General features: G+C 46.1%; 1 protein-coding gene across 2 annotated transcripts in view; it reads right to left on the bottom strand.

Moving 5' to 3' along the window:
* The window catches only part of USP32 (ubiquitin specific peptidase 32), a 3569419-nt gene that overhangs the window by 687519 nt on the left and 2859603 nt on the right, over positions 1-22297 (bottom strand). For both annotated transcript variants that reach the window (XM_069615070.1, XM_069615069.1), the window contains exon 26: positions 8204-8415. In XM_069615070.1, coding sequence (XP_069471171.1) covers positions 8204-8415 — 212 coding nt within the window. The remainder of the gene's footprint in view (positions 1-8203; positions 8416-22297) is intronic.

The raw sequence follows: 22297 nt of genomic DNA on the forward strand, positions 1-22297 counted from the left end.
ATCCCAACAGCCCTGAACATCCTCCTCATAATGGTTTCCATGTTTCTGCAAAATATCACATCAAATGTTTAGTAGTCTCAAGAAACCAATTATCAAACAGCCTACACCTTCTTTGATTTTTTTTCCAAGTCCATCCTATTGCCAGCAATCTCAAGTGTACTGAGCAGGTTAACCTTTATTCGTAGGCACTCAAGTATTATCAGATTATTTAGATTATCAGATAGATATCGAGGGAGGCTCACACGCTTGCTTAACTGAAGTAGGTATTCATCACTATGAGACTTAGTGTCTAGATCAACCAGTTTCTGCTTGTGAACAAAAGAATAACAAAAACCTCTGACCATGCACCTAAACTGCCGATAAAGAATTCCCAATGGATCAATTCCAAGTTGCGTGCACCACCTGGAACCAGAGTTCATTTGCAATTTGAGACCAGTCTCTGTCCGTCTTTCCAGAGTAGAATGTGTGATCTTGGAGGATTCAGTAGCAACTGATCAATTCCAGACTGCTTGAACATACAATTGCCAAACATGGTGCACTCTGCAGGGCATACAAACATATGTGTGTCCTGTCCCCAAATCACGTGGTTGGTTACCTTCATACAAGCATTGAGTGGCACTGAGTATTCGGTAATGCACTCCTTACCAATCCGTCCGCTCTGAAATCTGACTGCCTGCTACCCATCATGAAGGTGGCAGTTGTCTGGCCTATCAGTTCCATTCTGGACATCAACTGGATGCAGCCCTCAGATGTCTTGGTACCAGCCCACAGCAGAAGGAACAGGTGCAAAACAGGTGAAAGTTGCCAAAGTACATTGAACAGTCTTTGATAAGACAATGAGGGCAAGCGGGAGGCAAGAGCCGGCCATCCACCTAAGGCCCACAAACGAGGCCTGTTCACTCTTTCTCTGCCACTTCTCCTGCCTTCCTGGCTCCAGAGGATCTCCTTGATGCTGGGGCTCTCCACCTGCCTCTGCCACAACACCCACAGAACTGCTGGGGTAAGCCTGGTGATTTTGAAACTAGCGCATGTGGCGCAGGATTTATTTTGGAAAAAATGCATTTAAATTCGAACTAACCATCGCGCTTGCTGAGGATTGACTTTGGAGGAGCAGTACTTCTCATCTGAACTGCAATGTCAATCACGGCAGTGTAAGTGGCTTACTTAGTTCCTAATTAGTAACACTGACTGTGCATTTATTATTCCTTGCACACGAGTGTTTGGGGGCTCCTCTGTGTGCTTTTTGAATGCGAGGCTGAGAGCAAAGCACTCTCATGTATGTCTGTTGTACTGTGTGTAGTCTGTTGAAACTACACTTCCCAAGACTCCCTTGGGTATTTCATCATCGTCCAGGCGCTTCAGCGCCGGCGCTTCTGGGACGCGCCGGTCTTCACCGGTCATCGCCGCAGCTCGCCGGCTTTCTGCTCCTGCGGGGCTCGTGACAATCTTGCTTGCTTGCTACATCTTTTTAAGTAACTCGGTCATGCTTTCCTTTCATTTTCACCATGTGCCTTGATATAACAATGCGCAGGTCCAACATGAAAGGCTCTAAGATAGCACCACTGCTGGTATTATCTCTTTCTCTCCTCAACACACGCTCGTTACATAAACATGGTATGGAAATTGCTGACTTAACCAATGATCATAAACCAGACCTCTTTGGTATAACCGAAACCTGGCTTAATTCAAATTTGCCCACTCAAGCCACACTCTCCACACCCAATGACTACACCCTTTTCAGAGCTGATCGTTCACAAGGCAAAGGTGGCGGAGTTGCACTGATGTGCAAATCCAGCCTCGAATGCCATGAAACTTCTCATAGTTCTCCTGAAGGTTGTGAAACATTATGGGTGAAAATAAAAACTTCCCCACACACAACTCTTAACACATTCACGATTTACCGTCCACCCAGAGACATGCCTCTCTTTGAAGAGCAGCTTGGTGATCTGCTGGCTCAAATCTGCGCCACTAAGGGTTCTGTTATTGTCATGGCCGATTTCAACCACTGGGCTAATGACCAACAAGACAAAGTGGGCACCAACCTTATGGACACTATTACCTCCTTTGGTCTTATTGAATGGATAAACTCTCCTACGCAAAATAGTGGGCACACCCTTGACTGGTTTATATCACAAAATACTAACATTTCTGATATCTCGGTCATGCCATGCATTTGGTCAGACCATTCCCTCATTCAGGCCAATATCTCACTACCCTCTTCCTCTCCCAAACGTAACACCTACCCGCGCATACAAAAGATGACCCGCAACCTTAAAAATCTAACAGCCCCTAAACTAGCCACGCTGCTGTCATCCAAGCTTCAACCCTTAGCTAATTTTGCTGACTCTTCTGAACTAGTCAACCATCTGTTACTCAATATTAAAGAAGTAGTCAATGATCTTGCCCCCATCAAAATGAAGGCTATAAAGACCAAAACCATAAAGAACACTTGGTTCTCCAACGACATTCTCGACGCCAGACAAAAAAAAAAGTGCTCTCGAAAGAGCCTGGAGGAAGGATCCAAATGACAACACCCTAACTATAAAAAATCCATCCTTAGCTATAAAAAACGTATCATTGAGGCCAAAGCTAAACATTATAATGAAAGAATTGTTAATGCACAATCCAATGCTGGCGAGCTATTTAAAATCCTAGCAGAGTTTCAAGATCTGCCTCCACCTTCTAATAACATCATCAAAGATGATAATTGGTGTCAGGGCATTCATGATGCATTCTTCTCTAAGATTGACTCACACAAAGAAAAAATCAAGAAGGCCCTCGGTAATGTAGCACCGGTGCAAACTCCTACAGAAACAATATTTTCTAACAAAGTAGAAAGTAGTATCCCTCAATTTTCATTTACGCTCTACACTGAAAACGAAATCTCTAAAGTTATACATGATCTCAAAGCCACTTCTTGTCCTGCCGATGACTGTCCTACAAGTATCCTTAAGGAGTCCACTGAAATCTTAGTCCCGTGGATTACCAAAGTGATAAACTTGTCCTTTGATGAGGGTCTGGTACCGGACCTGTTAAAATATGCATGGATTACACCTTTATTAAAGAAAGAAAATCTGGATCCCACCAACAATGATAACTATAGGGCCATAAAAAATGTACCTTTTATCCTCAAGATACTAGACAAACTTGCATACCTGCAATTACAGGCTCATGTCGAGAAACATAACATTCTCGGCACCCGACAGTCTGGTTACAGAGCTCGCCATGGGACTGAGACGGCTATGCTCGATCTTAAATCCACCTTGGCTGGCATAGCAGATAAAAACCAAGCTGCACTGCTTATGCTACTGGACCTCTCCGCAGCCTTTGATCTGGTCGATCACAGCTTACTGGTGTCAAGGCTCGGAGAGGTCGCCAACTGTTCCACGATAGCATCTAGATGAATAGCCTCCTTTCTAGGTCCTAGAATGGTAAGGGTATGTGAAGGCAATAATCAATCCTCCCCTGTCGCCTCTGCTTTTTAATCTTTATATCCGCCCTCTTCTCGACCTCTTAAGTAAATTAGAAGTGCAATACACAAACTACGCTGATGACACTCAGGTAGTCATACAAGTGAGTGGCTCATATGGCAATGATGTCCGAATCATCAATAACATATACAGAGCCATACAGGACTGGATGGCCTGTAACTCCCTGGCTTTGAATGATAAAAAGACCAAACTCCTAATAGTGTCAGCTAAAAGCACACAGACTAAACTCGATCCTAACTATGCCAGCTTCCCCATTGCTGATAATATCATCGCCGTCCAAAAGAAAGTCAAGACCCTAGGAGTTGTCCTTGATGAAGAACTATCCATGAAGCCCCACGTCTCTAGCATCAAGTCTAGCTGCAAACTTATCAACAAGCAAATAGGATATATTTGCCCATTTATCACTGAAAAAAACTGTGCTCTCCTGTCCATGGCACTGATTAATTCTAGATTAGACTACTGTAATAGTCTTCTATCTGGTACCACAGTTTCCAACATTCAATCTCTGTGTTACGCTCACCTGGTATCCACGGGGACGCCACCCAGCCAGTTGGTCGTTGGTGCCCTTCCCAATGATTCCCTGGTGTGGTTTCGGTGTCGATGGGATTCCGCCTGGAAATGAAGACTATATTAGGACTGGGCGACCAAGGTAAGTTTTCCCCCACCTCCCTTGTGTTTCCAGCCCCTCCAGGATCTCTTCTCACCTGGTTGTCGGAATCGGTGGGCTCTCCATCCTGCTCTCTGGGCAGGGGCGCATTGTCTTTTGTGGGCGCGGGCGGTCCAGTTACTTCACTGACTGCTGCCCTTGTAGTGTCTTTCAGGTAGGTCTTATTGCGATTGATGGCGTCGTAATTCTTGCATGCCTTTTCTCTGTTCGAAATGTCTCTTTTTTTTATCTCCCTAGGAGCGCAGAGTGTTTGCTTGGAGAGCTGGATATGCTGGTTCTCATTAGGAGATGATGGCGCGCTAAAGCGCTATGATGCGGTAAGGAGGCGCTTTGCGTAGCGCAGCGATGTCTTGTCCTGTGCTTTTCTTTTTTCGTAGGTCGCGTGAGTTCCCAGCACAGATGGAGTTCCAGAGCTATGCCGGCCGAAAAGCAATCAACCAGGTAAGTCTTTAAGCGCTTTGTGGTTGTAATGTTTCCACTACCTCCTTTAATGATGTCTTTCTCCTTTTCTCAGGTCCTTTGATCCGGGCGGTGAACTCCACCAACAGAGCTGCCCAGGAGCTGCGAACAGTGAAGGATGATGAATGCAGGTAAGATTCTGCTGCTAACGATGTTCTTGGTTTTTCTGCAGGTCCGGAATTCACCAGGCTCGTGAGAAAGCTGGACACGGTGAGCGTCACGTTGCTAGAAGCAAAGTAATGCAAAGCATGTTGTCTTGTTCGGGTGTGGTTTAAATAGCCAGTGTAAGGTAGTCCAGGTAAAGTAGTCCCTAGGCCACCACACCCAAAACACTAGAACGCATAGCTTGGTTCTAGGAACCAAGCTATGTGGATGCCTCCATGTTGGCTGAAAGCCTAAATAAAGTAGTTCCTCAAGCAGATGTCTTTCCTTACTGATGAGCCTGGCGCCAAAAGCGCTAGGACTGGCCCCAAGAGGGCCTGAGAAGTGGGTGCCAGGCCTTATTAGTGATCTGAGCCCTGATTCCACCTGGCCAATGGGCTTGCTAGTGGGGATCAGGGATGAGGGTCGTGACACTCTGCAAGTGGCCCAGAATAACGCTGTGCATACTATTTTCAACCAATCTCATCGCACCCACATCTCCACCTTTAGAAAAAAACTTCATTGGCTCCTGATCAGACATCGTATAACACATAAGGTGTTAACTAGGACGCACAAATGCCTGAGCCTCAGCGGTCCTATATATCTGTCTGCACGCATTAGTATCAAGTCAAATGAGAGGAATCTTCGCTGATCTACTGCGGACGTCCTCAAACACCCCAGATTCAGGACAGCTAAATTTGGAGGTACCACCCTTGATGCTCAGGATCCCCTTCTTTGGAATACATTACAAGCTCGGATACAGCAGATCCAAAGCTACACTTTGTTCAAACAAGCCATAAAAACTCACCTCTTTAACCTAGAATAGCCCGCTTATGATTCTTCCTTCCTCTTCTACCTTTTTGTGTTTGTCTGTTCTTGTCTCGTCTTTGTGTGCGCCCTGAGGCCCATGGGCATGTGGCGCATTACAAAAATTAAAATAAATAAAAAAATAAATACAATTTAGAGACTTTCATGTACTTTCTGTTATCCTGCCTCATTGTGCTTTCTGCCTTCCAACATGGCTGCTCATTTTTTTCATCACTTGAACTGCAGTTTTGTGGGTTGGCCCTGCTCCCCCTCCCATTGGTTGCACTTGGCTTTGATAAGCCAATGAGGGCAACCGGGAGGCGGGAGCCGGCTATCCACCTAAGACCCACAACAAAGGCCCTGTCTACCCCTGTCCACCACGTCGCTTGTGAGTGCGGATGCTCCCCCCAGTCCACACCCCCTTGGTCGCCTGTGTGTGCGGATGCTACCCCCCCGGTCACCTGTGTGAGTGCGGATGCTTCCACCAACCCCTTGGTCGCCTGTGAGTGCGGATGCTCCTCTCACCTTGGTCGCCTGTGAGTGCGGATGCTTCTTCCACCCACCCCTTGGTCGCCTGTGAGTGCGGATGCTCACCCATGCTCACTTTCACAAAAAATGAACCGTAGCCATCCGATGATGCCGCTCTTATAAATGGGGTTATGCATCATGTCTGTGCCACATATTTCTACCCTATGCATTGTATGCTAATGCCGCCCTTCTATATGGGGTTGTGCATCATGTCTATGCCACATATTTTGACCCTCTGCATGTATACGGATGCCGCACTTCAAGATGGGGCTGTGCATCTTGTCTGTGCCACATATTTCAAACCTCTGCATTGTATACTGATGCCGCCCTTCAAGATGGGGCTGGGCATCATGTCTGTGCCACATATTGTTTACCCTATGCATTGTATGCTAATGCTGCCCTTCAAGATGGGGTTGCGCATCATGTCTGTGCCACATGTTTACCCTATGCATTGTATGCTAATGCTGCCCTTCTAGATGGGGTTGTGCATCATGTCTTTGCCACTTATTTGACTCTATGCATTGTATGCTGATGCAGCCCTTCAAGATGGGGTTGCGCATCATGTATGTGCCCCATATTTTGACCCCCTGAATTGTATACTGATGCCGCCCTTCAAGATGGGGCTGTGCATCATGTCTGTGCCACATATTTTTACTGTATGCATTGTATGCTAATGCTGCCCTTCAATATGGGGTTGCGCATCATGTCTGTGCCACATATTTTTACCCTATGCATTGTATGCTAATGCCACCCTTCTAGTTGGGGTTGTGAATCATGTCTTTGCCACTTATTTGACTCTATGCATTGTATGCTGATGCCGCCCTTCAAGATGGGGTTGCGCATCATATCTGTGCCACATATTTTGACCCCCTGCATTGTATACTGATGCCGCCCTTCAAGATGGGGTTGTGTATCATGTCTGTGCCACATATGTTTACCCTATGCATTGTATGTTAATGCCGCCCTTCTAGATGGGGTTGTGCATCATGCCTTTGCCACTTATTTGACTATATGCATTGTATGCTGATGCAGCCCTTCAAGATGGGGTTGCGCATCATGTATGTGCCACATATTTTGACCCCCCCTGAATTGTATACTGATGCCGCCCTTCAAGATGGGGCTGTGCATCATGTCTGCGCCACATATTTTTACCATATGCATTGTATGCTAATGCTGCCCTTCAATATGGGGTTGCGCATCATGTCTGTGTCACATATTTTGACCCTCTGCATTGTATACTGATGCCACCCTTCATGATGGGGCTGTGCATCATGTCTTTGCCACTTGTTTGACTCTCTGCAATGTACTATGATGTCGCCCTTCATGATGAGGCTGTGCATCATGTCTGTGCCACTTATTTTGACTCCGTGCATTGTATGCTAATGCCGTCCTTCTAAAGGGTGTCAGGCAAACTGTTATGTCTCTGCTAGCACTTTTGCAACTAATCTTTCTCACAAGCACTTCTGTAACTAAGTAAGCCTTCTTAACAGTGCCACGATGCCCGAGGGCAGTTGTGCGCTTTACAAATGCAAATAAATAAAAAAAAAAAAAGTCTCAATGTGGGTCATGCCACAACATTGATCACCTGGAGCCATTGTATTCAACATGCAGTGAAAGGAGGCAATAGGATTGTCGAATGTTAAATATCCAAAATGAAACCAGAGGCACTGGAAAAGCACTTTGCTGGGAGACACAAATTTAAGTTACAAGACATTGCTGTGACATAAAAAGGAGAGGTGGCATCACAAAACACTCTCCGGATGTACAGAAACAGAGTATTGTGGTTAGTAACATAATATATAGTCACAAGAAATGGGTGCAAGGTGATGCAGCATGCATATTCCAACTGTAAAGCATTTGAAAACCGCAACCATTAAAATAGGCTTTCATGGCCTGCCTGTGATGCAGGCAATTCCCAACAAGATTGGGAAGGAGGTAGAACAAGGTGTCAGAAATCTGCAGGCACAAATTAAATAGCTGCAAGACTGTAATGATAAAGAAAGAAGAGACTGCCTTCTTACTGCTGATAATGATAAACAATTCTTATAAGCTCAATGGAATGCAGCAATATGGCTTTTGGAAATAAAGAATTGTGCCGTTGTCCCCTTACCATTTTTCGATGAACTGCAATTATGTATCCTATGAAAGGTGACTCTGGATGGACTGATCCATGGCTGTGCAGGACTCCATTTGGTAAGCCCCTCTCTGTTCCACATGGCACTACAGTGTTTGGCATTCCATTCGGTACAAGAGTGGGTCTACACAGGCCACCATTGGTGGAGTCATGACACACTCCATTAGTAGATGGCACAATGCAGGAATCTAGGAATTCAATACACAAACAGTCAAATGGCAATAAATTAATAAAGTAGCATTTCAGAAACAGAAAGGTGATTATGTATGCGGGCTAGACTTAGGTTAGTGGAGATTTATTTTTTTATGATAAAGATTTCCAGATATACTATTTACCATTTAAATACACCAAAAGAAACGCATTTGATTGTAAACACACCATAGGATTACTTGACACTGGTAATGTTATTTTTGATAGATGTTCCTCCCACAGATTCCTCATATTTGATATATTCTGCAGTAGCAGCAAAACCTCAAAATGTTTGACCATCAGGGAGTGCCATTTGGCTTCAGCGCCGAGAGCCCCTTGGCACTCTTCGGCATCAGGACCGAACTTGACATTGATATAAATTGCCGGCAGCAATTGTGTTTTTGTACTCCTTAATAAGCAACCTGTGTAGTGTTAAGACCATAACGGCAGAGAAGGAGTGACTTGTAATGAGCAAAGTAGCTCCCTGATTGAGCGTAGGAGTGATGAGAAATTCATGGGAAGAACATCCATCAGAAAGTACATTACCAGAGGTAAGTAATTTGTTCTTCTAATGGATTGCGACCTTCCACGGATTCCTCATCTTAAATACACTCCAATACCAGGTGTTGTCCCTGTGGAGGAGCGAAAGAGAGCGACTCACGTTGCAATGAGGGGTGTACCGAAATTTGGCTTCGAGTAAGTATTCACCCGAATTCCGGCTGAAAATGAGGTATTCGGCAGAATACCTAACAGAATGGTTACTTGAAGCCGAAGTCACACACACCCCTACTTCACGCAGACAACCGACAGGAGAGGTTATTAAATCTAAAAAAAATTATATCTATTCCCCTAGGGTGCGACCTTTGCTGCTGTGGCGTCGGCATCAATATTTGAGAGGCCTTTTGAAGCTGGTTCAGTATTCTGCTGCCGAAGCCGGGTTTGGCGCGAGATTGGACCAGACAAAATGCCGAAAGGCGGCCAGGGTTCCGGCAGCGGTCATCTCCTTGCCCCTCTCAGCCACGCACCCTCAGTGCTTTTGTTAATGCAGTGCTGGTGTTTTGTTGAAGCCTTAATGGCTCTTGACAAAGTTGCCGGCGCAACAGAGCCGCCAGGGACACCTTATTTTAAAGACTCTCCACGCAGTTCGTTTAAGCTAATATTTAAAAAAGAAAAAGACGATTTTAGTGAAAAGGAAAAGGCATAGCAGGACAGTTTAACTGTGTGCGTAATCGCATAACTAAGTAAAAGCAAAAATTGCTTAAGGCGTGAGTCAATTAGACCCTTAAGTGCCAAGGACGAGCTATCTCGTCCTTGACATTGCGTTTGTGTTGCCAAGGATGAGATAGTTCGTCCTTTTAGGCACGTCACTTTGTGTGATCACTGCAAAGCAGGGATCGCACTAAAGTGTAATCTAACACCCGGGCTATGTGAGAAGGAGGTTACTCCTCATGGCCTGGCGGTTGGATTTCTTTCACTTTCACGCTGGCGTCCTTGAAAGCCTGGCAACTGGCGATTTCAGCACAGCAAACCATTTGTTCCTAGCTCTTACAAGGAAAAAACCACAGGCTTCTTTGTACATCATATTATTGGCATTTTCTGAAAAAACAACATTTTTCTCCCTTTTTGGTTATGTTCTCCCACCCCCCTACAGCAAACCAGGATTGCTTGGTGGCGCATTAAGACCGCCTATATGTGGGAAGAAAAGGGGCAAAAATTGGCAGAGATTTCTCATGTAATAAAAAAGTTACAAGGGATTGAATGGCGACATACCAAAATCACCAAAAAAGGCCTTGGCACAGGGGAGGGACGGGGGGGAACCCTTGGCAGTTAAGGGGTTAAGCAGCGTTTGCGACCGTGGAAAGAAAATAATGAAGCAGCGCTTCAGGTTAATGTAAATCGAGGTTTGCCAGGCGAAGAATGTGGTCGGGGAAGTGCGCAAGTGTCTATTTAAAAAGTTCACCTTCTGTAAAACAGTACGAACCTGGGGAGCGTGTGCAACGCATTTCCTTAGGAGCAGCTGCATAATATGGCATCAGGTTTTCAATTGGGAAGCAGTGACATGGCCTGGTAAGCCTTCATGGGGAGGAATAGTCTGCTTACTGGAAACAGTCAGCCTGGGGCCTGGTGCGCTACCCCTTAAATGTGCATTTGGACAAAGGAATATAGATGAGAGGGTGAATTTTGTGATGTGCCATAAGAAGTAACTAAGGAATCTTTACTTCATTTATTTATTGTGCATTTGTAATCTATGCTATGCTATGATCTATTTATAAGCATGTCCTTCACTGTTAAAACAAGCATTGGCAAAGCCAACAGTTTTGGCTTGTTATGCATAGCTTGACATATTTCCAGCAGTAATCTACTATTCGGTAACTATTCGTCACCGACCGAATACTTAGGTCAACTATTCGGTATTCGGCCGGACTATTCAGTACACCCCTAGTTGCAATCTCTTTACCAAGCATTTCTTAAGAGGGCTCTGCTGAAATCGGGCATCCTGCCCTTCCCAGGTGTTCAGGCAAAAATGCTTAGCGAACATGTGGAGGGATGACCACGTTGCTGCTTGGCAAATGCCCACTTGAGCGACTTCTCTCTGTAGAGCTGAGGAAGTTGCTTCTCATCTAGTTGGAGTGTATTCTTAACCATTCCGGGACTGATATGCCCACTGTATTATTGCACTCTGGAATTGCTAGTATATCTATCTGAATATGTTTTGTTTTGCTATCGCTTTTCCCATTCTAGCATCAGTGTTACCTACAAACAGCTGTCCCTACGCTCTGAAGCTGTTTGTTCTTGCTATATGAAAGGTTAGCGCCCTCTTAGAACCCAATCTGTTCAACAGCTCCTCTTCCTTAGAATGATCAGCAGGAGGGTAAAATGCTGGTAGATTAATATTTTGCCTTAAGTGAAATTCTGGCACTAACGGGGAGGAAGGACAGACGAACTCTCTGGGTCACCTTTGTCCTTAAGGAAGACAGTAAAAAAAGGTTTGTATGATGGAGCTTGCAGCATGCTCACTTTGTGTGCTGATGTGATGGAAACCAGAAAGGCTGTCTTCCAGGAGGAAAGCATGAACAAGCAAGAGTGTGTTGGTTCAAATGGTGTACCCATCAAGAATGTTAGAACTAAGTTCAAGTCCCACTCCGGCACCAGAAAGGGTGTCGTGGGAAAAGTGTTTACTAGTCCATTCAGGAATTGCATGACAGAGCACAGTAAAATAAGAGCCTTGGCCTGGTGTTCTCTTAAAAATGGAGATTTCTACCAAGTACCCTTTGGCCGTGGCCAGCTGGAGTCCCCTGCCTTGCAAGATGTAACAGGAAAGAGTACTGCAGCAATGTCACATGATAAAGGATCCAAATTCTTGGCACTGCACAAGCTGTAAAATGTCTTCCATTGGGAGCGGTAAAGAGCATTTGTTGTTGGCCTTCTTGCTGAGAGCAACAGCTCCATGATGTCTCAGGAAGATCCCAATCTCTGTACCTCATCCTCTGAGCAGTCATGTGGGGAAATTGAGGGTACTGACATTTAAATGGAGGATCAGACCTCCTACTTGCAAGAGATAGTCTGCTCTCTTTGGGAGACGCCGTAGAGGGCAGATGGCCACATCCTAGAAGGTCTGGGTATCAAGGCTCTCCTGACCCAATCTGGGGCTATCAGGATCATGGTTGCGCCATACCTCCTCATCCTCCTGATGACATGTGGTATGAAGGGAATTGGCAGCAACGCAAATAGCAGTAGAAAATTCCAGACTTCTACAAATGCGTACCCAAGTGCTTCTCTCAGGGGAAATTTCCTACCTAGAACAGAACAGTTTATAATTCTTGCTGGAGTTGGATGCTTACAGAACTACTTGAGGGGTTCGCCAGAGGGTGAAGAACGTGTAAGGACCTACTGACATAGCTAACACTCATGGTAGACCAAATTCTGCCTACTTAGGGTGTTCGCCCTCATGTTCTCTTATTTTCTGGCCAGATACATTGCTGACAAGGAGATCTACCTGTGTGACGCCCAAAACCACAACTGAACTGCCTCTCTACACAGTGCGTAGTAATCCTATACTTCCTCTCTTATCAAGATTGTACATCAAGGGCAAAAAGGTCATCAGTACCAGCCTGGTCGCCTTCAACTGCAATAGATTTGTGTGTAGTCTTGCTTCTGCTGGGGACCACAGTCCACTCACCATGAATTTGTTCATGTGTGTGCGAAGCCCTTCAGTGAGGCATCCGTCACTATTGTCAATTCAGGCCAAGGTTGCCAACATGATTCTTTTCTGCAATGAAGTTCTCCTTGCTGGAAGACCACAGGACATACTGCGAGACCCTGATTGGACCCTGCAACAGATCTGTTATGTTGGCTGAGAACTATGCCCCCACTGGGAACTGAGAGCCCATTGGAAAGATCTCATTGTCAGTCTGTTCTGTGGCAATATAAATATTGAGGATGCCATGAGGCCCAGCAACCTTAGAAAGTCCAGGGCCGGTAAAGTTTGAAAGTACAGGAATTTGGAGATCATCTACTGGATGTTGTAAGCTCTTTCCTCAGGAAGTTGGTGGTGGGGCTTAGGGAGGCCTACCCTTGGATGAGCTCAGGACCTCTCACATGAACTGGAACATTTGTGAAGGTGTCATCTGGGACTTCTTGAAGTTGAGGGCGAAGCCCAGTTCGTGCAGTAAGTAGCAGATGCAGCCTAGGTAATTCTGTGCTTGCTCTTGCGAGCGAGCCCTGATTAGCCAGTCGTCCAAGGAAGAGAAGACATTCAATTCCCTCCCTTCTCAGACTGGCTGCCACTACCGACAACAACTTGGTGAAGACCAACGGGGCTGAGGTGAGCCCGAATGGCAGTACCTTGATCTGGTAGTTTGTGCTGCCGATCATGAACCTTAGGTACTTCCTGTGTTTGGGGTATGTTGGCACATGGAAGTAAGCATCCTGAAGAGCCACTGAAATCAGCCAATTGTGAGGGGTCAGTAATGCGAGGCAGACAACTGCTTGTGTTTTTCTCAGAATTAAACATTTTATTAAGGATAAAAAGTGCAAATAAATCCTTGCTAAACTTACCCTATCAGTGAGTTCCCTACCTAGTCTAAGAGCTAAGGGGACAACTCCTAACAAACAAAACTGGCACTCACACTAAACAAAACACCATTCAAAGTAAATCATAAACAACATAAATGAGTGAATACCAAAAAACCAGTAACTCGGAAGACCTTCACCTGTCCTGGGTAAATCCTTTCCACAGGATTTTTCAAAGTCAATTTCCCTAAAGGTACAAAAAGAAAAGTAAAGTCTTGAACTAGTTCTTGTAAATTCAAAATGAAACAAAAGTTCACCAAACAAAACATCCACTGCTAACAGTTCTTCAGTTTTCTGTTGAAAAGTTCCCCTTTTAATTCCAGCCAAGAAAATAGCACCAATGGTAATCCTGGACATCTTCCCTCCAGGATTGCTTTGACACAGTTCAAAAGAATTTGCCAAACCCGGCCTCTGATTGGGCAGCGCGCCCTTCTGAATGAAGTAGCGAGGGTCTAGGTGCCTCCAGGCTAACCCTGCAACATTTCGGGACATCTGCAGATGGGGTGAGTGACGCACGCTTGGTGCTCTTGGGCCAGTAACAAATCTTTTGTTTCTACCGAAAAGAAAATCGTTTTACTTTTGTGGCGTTTCAGACACCGTAGTACCCAGTTGCCCCCCCTTCGCTGCTCATTTCCTAGTTCCCACCTCCCTCCCAAACTCAGCCTCTGATTGGGCAGCATGCCCCTTATTTATCGATCCCATGGGCAGCCCATCTGCCCAGGCAGCGCTTGTGGCTAAGGGCCGCAAGGCAAAGGGCAGCTCCAGAAGAAGCAGCTCGAGACTGTGTTTGCCTGAGAAGCCAGTAGCCAGTCGTCAACCAGCAGCAACTGACAAGATAAGTGGGGTCTGGGTGGGGAGTACAGCAATTACTGTATTCCAAAAAGCTCTGCCTCTCTTCTTACCTAAATAGCATAGCACATTAAAATTAGTCAGCTAGTAAAGAATATCCCGATCATTGCTGTGTACAAACCGCTCAGTGGTTTTATTTACTGTTGTGTCCCATACTTAGAAACTCTCCTTGTAGCCAGATACCTTAAATCTAGGTTTTTTGCATTACTGTTGTACCTCCAATTTAGGAGTTCACACTCTATCCAGGTCAAGTTTAGCAATGCAATGCGTCACACTCAGATAGATTTATGAGATTTAGCCATGCGTCACACTTAGATAGATTATGAAGATTAACCATGCGTCAGACTAAAATAGACAAATTATGGAGATTAGCTATTTGACACAACAGATATGACTGTAGATTAGCTACATAGAAGAATTTAGCAAGTAGCCCAAGCACTAACCACCCGCATCTACCTCCTCAAGCACATCACTCAAACACTGTACATGCCCACTGGGCTAGCCAACCTATACCCTAACACAAACACAACCCAAGCAACACATACTTACAACAAACAAACCCGGACACTGGACCTTTCCCGTACAGACAGAACCTTAAACACCTGCCAATCTATAGATGAAACAGATACACACCCCAACATAACAAACAGCCACACAGAAAACGACCCAAGCATTTGACCTTACCCTTATGGATACATCAAGCCAGTGCACGCAACCTACCATCTGCAAGCCAACACACACAGATGCCAGTTTCTCCTGGTTCTGGACCTATCCTTTCATGCTTCCCTCACTAACCAACCCTGTCCTCTTCCTTGCAGAGCCACGTGAGCGCCTGGAGACTGGCCCTGAGTGTTATCGGTGTGCAGTATAAATCAACATAACATAAGCAACTTCTCCTTCTACAACTCTACGTAATCTCTGCAGTACATTTAGTATAATTGTCAAGATGCTTCTTCGTGGGTTGTTGCTTTCCTCTTGTCAAACACCCTTCTACTACTGTGTATGTGGAAACAGACTCCTTGGTTCCACAGTATGCCACTTCTTCAATCAACTTCAACCTGACATCCACTGACAGTATTATACCCAACCACAGCTCTGGTATTTCTGCTTCAACTTTATACTTCAGGATGGTTAGGCAATTTTAAAAGACAAGACACTTTGACCTCTACAGGTAGGCAAGGCACTCTTCTTTCCTAAGCTCCAAGAAGAGGGCAGCCTCTTTGCCTCTTCTGTATGCCTTACTGCCACCGGGATAGCCTGCCTCTGCTTCCAGACTAACTTTCTCTCCAGTGCAACAGTCTTAGCAATACAGATTATTTGTTCAATCTTTTTACAAGCACCCAGCTTTATTCACACCTTTTTGGTTCCAGTAGCTACCTTGAAGCTGTATTGTCACACTTCCAACTTCATATAGCAATGTCACACTTCTATCAGAGGACATTGGGCCTTAAACAACTCCATCAGCTAAGTGGATAGGTTTAAACAGGCTTTTCTTCACCATAGAAAGGGTTCACCTCTTGGCTTGGGTATTGCATGTTCTTCTTGTTAACGTAACATCTGAGTTCAAAGAATACTTGTTCTTAATGTTACAAAGTTCTATCTTCAAAGGAGAAAGATATTTAGGCACATACAACCACTCCTTAAGGCAGATCTTTACCCTTAAATGTCTGTAAGGGTTTGTATTCCCACTGATATCTACTAACAGATATTTTCACACTCCGATAAGGAATCACAATAAGTCACACATGACCTCCCTTTGATGCCTTATGATCTTGCAATAGTGAAAGTCTGTGTTAGGGTTTTCGGAGCAATTTATTAAGCGTTCTCCCTTTGATTAGAGGCACGCAACCAGTCAACAATGGAAATGTTATGTTATGTTAACAAAGCTTATAAATCGCACTGTCACCCAGAGGTATCTTGGTGCTGGAATAGCACAGGATAAGCAAACACTATTGCCTAAAAAAGAAGGGTCTTCAAGGTTCGCCTAAATTGCAAATTGTTGGTAAGCTTTCTAACTGGGGGCAGTAGGGTGTTCCACAGTTGCGCCGCCGCCACGGAGAAGGCCCGACCGCCCACCCACTCTGGTGTGGCGCAAGGTAGGTAGACAGAGCGGGCTGGCAGACCTGGAACGAAGCTCCCGATTAGGGAGGTGGTGGACGAATTTGTCATGGAGGTATTCAACCCTGTGAACCTGAGGGGCACAGTGAACCAGACAAAGTGATTTAATGCGTTGGGCTACAGGTAGCCAATGCAATGCACGCAGAACTGGAGTAATATGAACTGCATACAGAGATCCAGTAGCAACTCGGGCAGCAAGAAGTCTCTGCACCAGAGCATTGGGTTGGATGAGATAAAGCGTATTACAATAGTCCAAGCGGCTAAGAACAAAGGCAGCTATGACTGGTGGCCCGAGTTCAGGAGGTATGCGGGGGAGCACTTTCCGCAAGATCTTCAAGTTAAAGTGCCCCGCCTTGCAAATGGCCGAAACCTGATGATCCTTAGAGAGAGTGGAGGAAACCATAACCCCAAGATTCTTACAGTTGTGACTGGAAAAAGGATAGACCCAAGTGAAGACACCCAAAGTGAGGGGCCGCCCAACCTCTGTCTTGTTTCCATTGAGTTTCAGCCAGTTGTGGTTCATCCAATCTCCCATGGCAGAAGGACACTGGAAGAGGCATGACAACATCTCAGCTTGCTCAAGATCTAACCGTATCAGGATCTGAGTGTCGTCAGCATAAGAGTAGCTTCTAATGCCGAAGGAGTGGATGAGACACACAAGTAGCTGAATATAGATGTTAAAAAGTGTAGGATATAAGGCGGATCCCTGAAGGACCCTGCAGAAAAGAGAACAAGGGAGTGAAGAGAAAGGAGGAAGTGAAAGTACTTGGCCTCTCTCAGCCAGGAATGAGGTGAACCAGGCAAGAACTTGGCAATGCCGGCCTGGGCCAGTCGGGCCAACAGGGTAGGGTGGTCAACGGTGTCAAATGCTGCTTATAGATCAAGCAGAATCAGGAGACCCACCCAACCACCGTTGACCAGCCTGGCCATGTCATCATGGACCGACACCAGGACACTCTTTGTGACCCGGCCCGGCCGAAATCCTGAATGGAAGGGGTCAAAGAAACCTGAGGTCTCCAAAAAGGATGAAAGAAGTGGAGAGATCAGAGTCTCTAGGAGCTTCATGAAAAAGGGCAGCAATGAAATAGGATGGAAATTAGGGGGAAGAGAGGGGTCCAGAAAGGGCTTCTTAAGAAGTGGGATGATGGTAGTTGTTTCAAATCCCTTGGGATGTAACCTGACTGGCAGGAAACGTTGATGGCCTGAGTAATCCCGCCAATAAGACCAGTGGATTTATCTTTCAGCACAGATAGCAGCACTGGATCTGAAGGGGCTGCCGACTTCAGTTGATTTATTGATGCACTGATCAGCTTCTCTGAGAACAGAGGGAACGATGACCATCTGGAAGTGGCAAAACGCCACGACACCTGCTGGGGCAGTAGCCTGCGTGGCCAGCGAGATGTTATCCCAAATAGTATACATTTTGGTAATGAAGTACTAGGGCAGAGAGTCGCAGAGCTCCTATGATGAGATAAAAGAGGTGGTGAGATTGGCGTTAGAGGACAATGATCTCACTACTGAGAATAGTCGGCTGGGATTCGATTTTCTGTTCGAGAAAGGCTTTCTTAGCTGCCTAGTAGCCAGTGGCACATTGCCTATGGTATGCTCCATCATTGGGACTGTACGTATGGCGCCACTGCCGCTCAACCCACCTGAGTTCAAGGCAGGCTTTTTTAAGCTGATTGGAAAACCATGGTTCAGATAGAAGCCTCCGCAATTCGTTCCGCCTAAGGGGGACCACTGTGTCTCCTGCCTCTTCCAATGAATGGGACAGAAGAGAGAGATCTACCTCATGGGATAGGCTGCACATAGCACTCACTAAGGAGACCAGGTTCTTAAGGTCAGCCGAGTGCAGGGGCGTGGCTTGGAGCCTTGGCGTTTGGCATGGCTTACTAGAAGCTCCCAGTACCGACACGCCATTGACCTGTTTTAGCCACCAATCTGAGCTGCAGAAGCGGAATAAACGGTCCATCTGTGATACAAAGGTATGGGGCACACTCGACTAGAAGGTGAGCCTCCAAATCAGCCCTGATCATGATAAACAAGTACGAGCATTCGGCCCTGGCGGGACCAATCGAATTCCAAAATGGTGGGCGCGCCTAGCCCACTTCTACAGCAGTCTTCAAGAGGAATGTGTAGCTTGCTATGAGTGGCCCTACATGCCTCGAGGAACCTATCCAGACTGGTAAGATCTGACGAGTTGAGCGCCAACATACACAGCACTGGTGGAAAAAAAGCATGTATGAAAAGGGCAGACCACCTGCACCCCGGACAGAGAAATCCGCGCTCCACTGGCAGAGGCTCACCCGTTGGTGACAACACGTAGCAATAACACACAGTCTTCGTTCTGGGAGCCAGCAGATGAATAACGGGCTCAGGAACCGGAGGAGTAGCTAGCTGGAGCTACCGAGTGAGCAGACTCCCCACAGGGTGTCAGGACATAGCGGCCAGCAACAACAACATGCAGTCCCAGCACGTAAGCCACGGTTCGGAGCCAAGCATGAGGAGAATGCAGTGAGGGATCAGAGGAGCAATGTGACATAGTCGGGTGAGAGATGAAGCACCGGCTCCCCCAGGCAGAGTATGCGACGCAGCATGGAGGGCTCCCCACGGGCAGCGGGCGGATTGTACCGAGGCAGCCGCCAGGATTACCCCACTGTAAATGCCACGTATGCAGTGAGCCAGGCCCTAAGGAGCACAGATCGTGCAGGGGATCCGGTGTTAGGCAGAAACCTGTGCAGTTCCCTTAGGGACTGTTAGGGAGAATTCTCTGTTAAGGCTAATTTCCCAAACCTAGTGAGTCCCTCAGCAGCTTTGCTGGATTTTTGTGGTTTATTTTTTTCTCCTGCTAAGAGTGAGACTCTTTTTCTCCCACTCTTAGACATGATTTGAGGTATCCTTTGACTTTGTAATGTGTTTTATGGGCTATGGGGTCTTTTACTCCATAGGGTTTCATGTATTTTTGGTATGTGTGTTACACAGGACCCTCCGTGCCCTAACACAGGGGTGTCATAGTGACCCCCAAACATAGACTCCGTACCCTGGGACTGACTACTGTCTCCCAGGGCATGTAAAGTCACCATTGGCTTTACTAGTCCTAAATTATGAACAGAACCAGTACAAACCATCATATTGTGGGCGTACTGGTAGGGGCAATTCGATTGCAATTCGATTGCCCCTGGGTCTGTTGTTCGAGGGGGCACTGTCCAGTCCCCCCTGAGCGAGTTTTGGCTGGTGACAGTGGATACTACTTTTTATATTCAACCGCGAATATATTCCTATGGGATTTTCCCATTGTTCGAGGCTAATACTTTTTAGAATAGCCTCAAACATACCGCCGGTTTATTTATTTAATATTAATTCACCGGTTGGTATTTTTTGCCAGAACTCGGTTCCAAAATGGCGTTTGTGTTCGCTTCTGTGACTCCAACCCAAGTCGAGCCCTTTGTTCCACTTTTTGGCGGGCTTCTCCACAGAAGCCTCCAAAAGTGGTGCCACTCTGTCTGGGTACCACAGGGGGTGTGGGAGGGGGTTTAGGCACCCTGGACTGAGTTGCCTCGGCAACTCAAGTCGCACTCTTGTGTGATTGGCCCAGTGGTGAGCCCTTTGGCTCACCACTTAGCATGTTTGAGTGACAGCTAGGACTGATGAATGGGGGTTTTCTGCATAAAAGCAGGGCTTTGGGGACTGGGACTTCAGACGTCGCCACAGGACCAAAGAATCCAAAGAGGGAGAAGCTGAGCCGAACTGCAACGACAACACCACCGGTGGAGCCCTGCTGAACCGACTCACCACTTCTTCCAACGACAGAGGAGATCTTCATCCCGAAGAGTCTTCTTCCTTTGACTGGTGGGGATAACCAGTTTCCATTGACTTTACTTATCATTGTAACTTTGTGGACCCAGCACACCCTATCTTACAATAGATTGCTGGAGGGGTCAACTAGTATCCCCTTTGTCTAGTTTCTCATGTAACATTTTTTATGTTACCCTTTTCTCACTGGATGGCTGGTGGCAGTGGTTTTGTTTGAACTACCATGGTGTGCCTTTACCGTGGGCTGCGTGAGCAGCTACAGTGAAGCACCCACGGGAGCCATCTTGTCAAAATGGCCCCCGGTCTTCTTTTTGATCCTTCTTGAGATTTGCTCTGCGTGCCAAACCAGGTTTGGTCTCTTTGTTAATTTCCCCTTTGGCGGGATTCACTAATGAAAACCGCCTCTGGCTCCAGAGTGTCTGGGGTAGGCAGGAAGTGAGGGAGGTGCCGGAAACTCCCTGTGCTTAGTCTCCTAGGAGACAGGAATGCACTCTGTGATGATTGGCCGGCTGACTGTCCGGCAAGGACAGCCACCCTGCTGGGTGACTGACAGCTAGGCTGGAATTAATGGGAGAGAACTGAATAAAAGGCAAGTCTTTTTGCTTGGAAGGCAGAGTCGACGGTGTCCAGTCAACTCGTCGAAAAAAAACTGGTCGACTGCAATTTGGTCGACGCAATTTGGTCGAAAACCATTTGGTCGAAAAAAATTTTTTATTTATATATTTATTTTTGGGTTTTCGTTTTGTTAAAAAATGGGTTTTTAGAGAAAAAAAAGGGGATTGGGGGGGGACCCCCCCAAAAAAAAAAAAAAAAAAGGGTTAAAATAGAAAAAAAAAAAAATTCGACGAAATGGTTTTCGACCAATTTGATTCGACCATTTGTCTGGTCGACCAATTTTTTTCGACGAATTCACTGGCAACCAGAGTCGACCACTGGACGAAGGAACCGAAGAAGAACTTGAAGAGGATGCCTGCTGCAACTCCTGGACCGTTGGTTTGCCCAGTGAAGCCTTGCTGCAGTGCCGACACACCAAGTTCGCATCGACAGAGATGCCCCTGCAAGGACGACTTTTCCCCTTGAGTTGGTGGGACCAACCAACTCCAAAGTAAGCCACCTGGACATCCATCTCGGAGCTGGTTGAATTTCCACAGAGTTGCTGCTGGAAACCATATAGCCAGGGAGAGGAACACCAGATTGTGTGCGTTGCTTTGAAGCTAACCTAGAGTTTTTGGAAGATCCTCCGTACTCCCAAGAAGCAAGACTGACAAACCTGAGCCCCCTCAATAGAGTGCAGGTCCCAGAAGCAAGGAAAGTCCATCTCGACAGCCAGGAACTGCGGTGTTGCTATTTGGGGTAGACGTGAGGAGCAGAAACACTGAACAGACACTGAAAGTGAAGTTTGCCAGTTGTGGGTTTTGACCGTCCCAGTGCATTGCAGGAGTCCCCCGATGTCCTCCCTCTTGTCCCCACGACTGAGGCCCAGGAACAGCGAGCTCTGAAGCGCTGTACAGGAACAGAGGCCATCGGCTGAATCTTTTTCTTCATTTCTAAGGTACTGTAAAAAGTCTGAGAGAACTTACCTCTTACTGTAGAGTGCTTGCAACTTCTACAACTCACAAGCCTAATCAGCTTGTGGCCCTACATTTGATTCTTTGTTTCATCAAAGACTCCTAAGAACTTGTGCAAAGACTTTCCCATTTACTTACCAGAAGTGCTTCATCCTATAAAAGACTTTTGCCCATTGACTTTGGCATGCCTATTGAATTGTATGACTCTTCTTGGAGGATCCAAAAGTAATTGCCTGCTTAACAATATTTGTGGTCTCTTGTTGTTCTAATAATCTTTGCCTTTTACCAATTTCAAAAAGTATTCTAAATGAATGTCCCCAGCACCCTTTTTATTGAAGTCACCTGTGGGTGTAAATTGTGTCTGTGGGCCATCCCAAAAGGGTCTTTACTGATTAAGAAACTAAGAGTGTACAGTATTGAAGTGTATTTGTGTGTTACTATTATATTGCTCCCTTCTGAC

This window comes from Ambystoma mexicanum, chromosome 9 (assembly GCF_040938575.1).
Source record: "Ambystoma mexicanum isolate Mex_15411 chromosome 9, UKY_AmexF1_1, whole genome shotgun sequence".
Lineage (NCBI taxonomy): Eukaryota > Metazoa > Chordata > Amphibia > Caudata > Ambystomatidae > Ambystoma > Ambystoma mexicanum.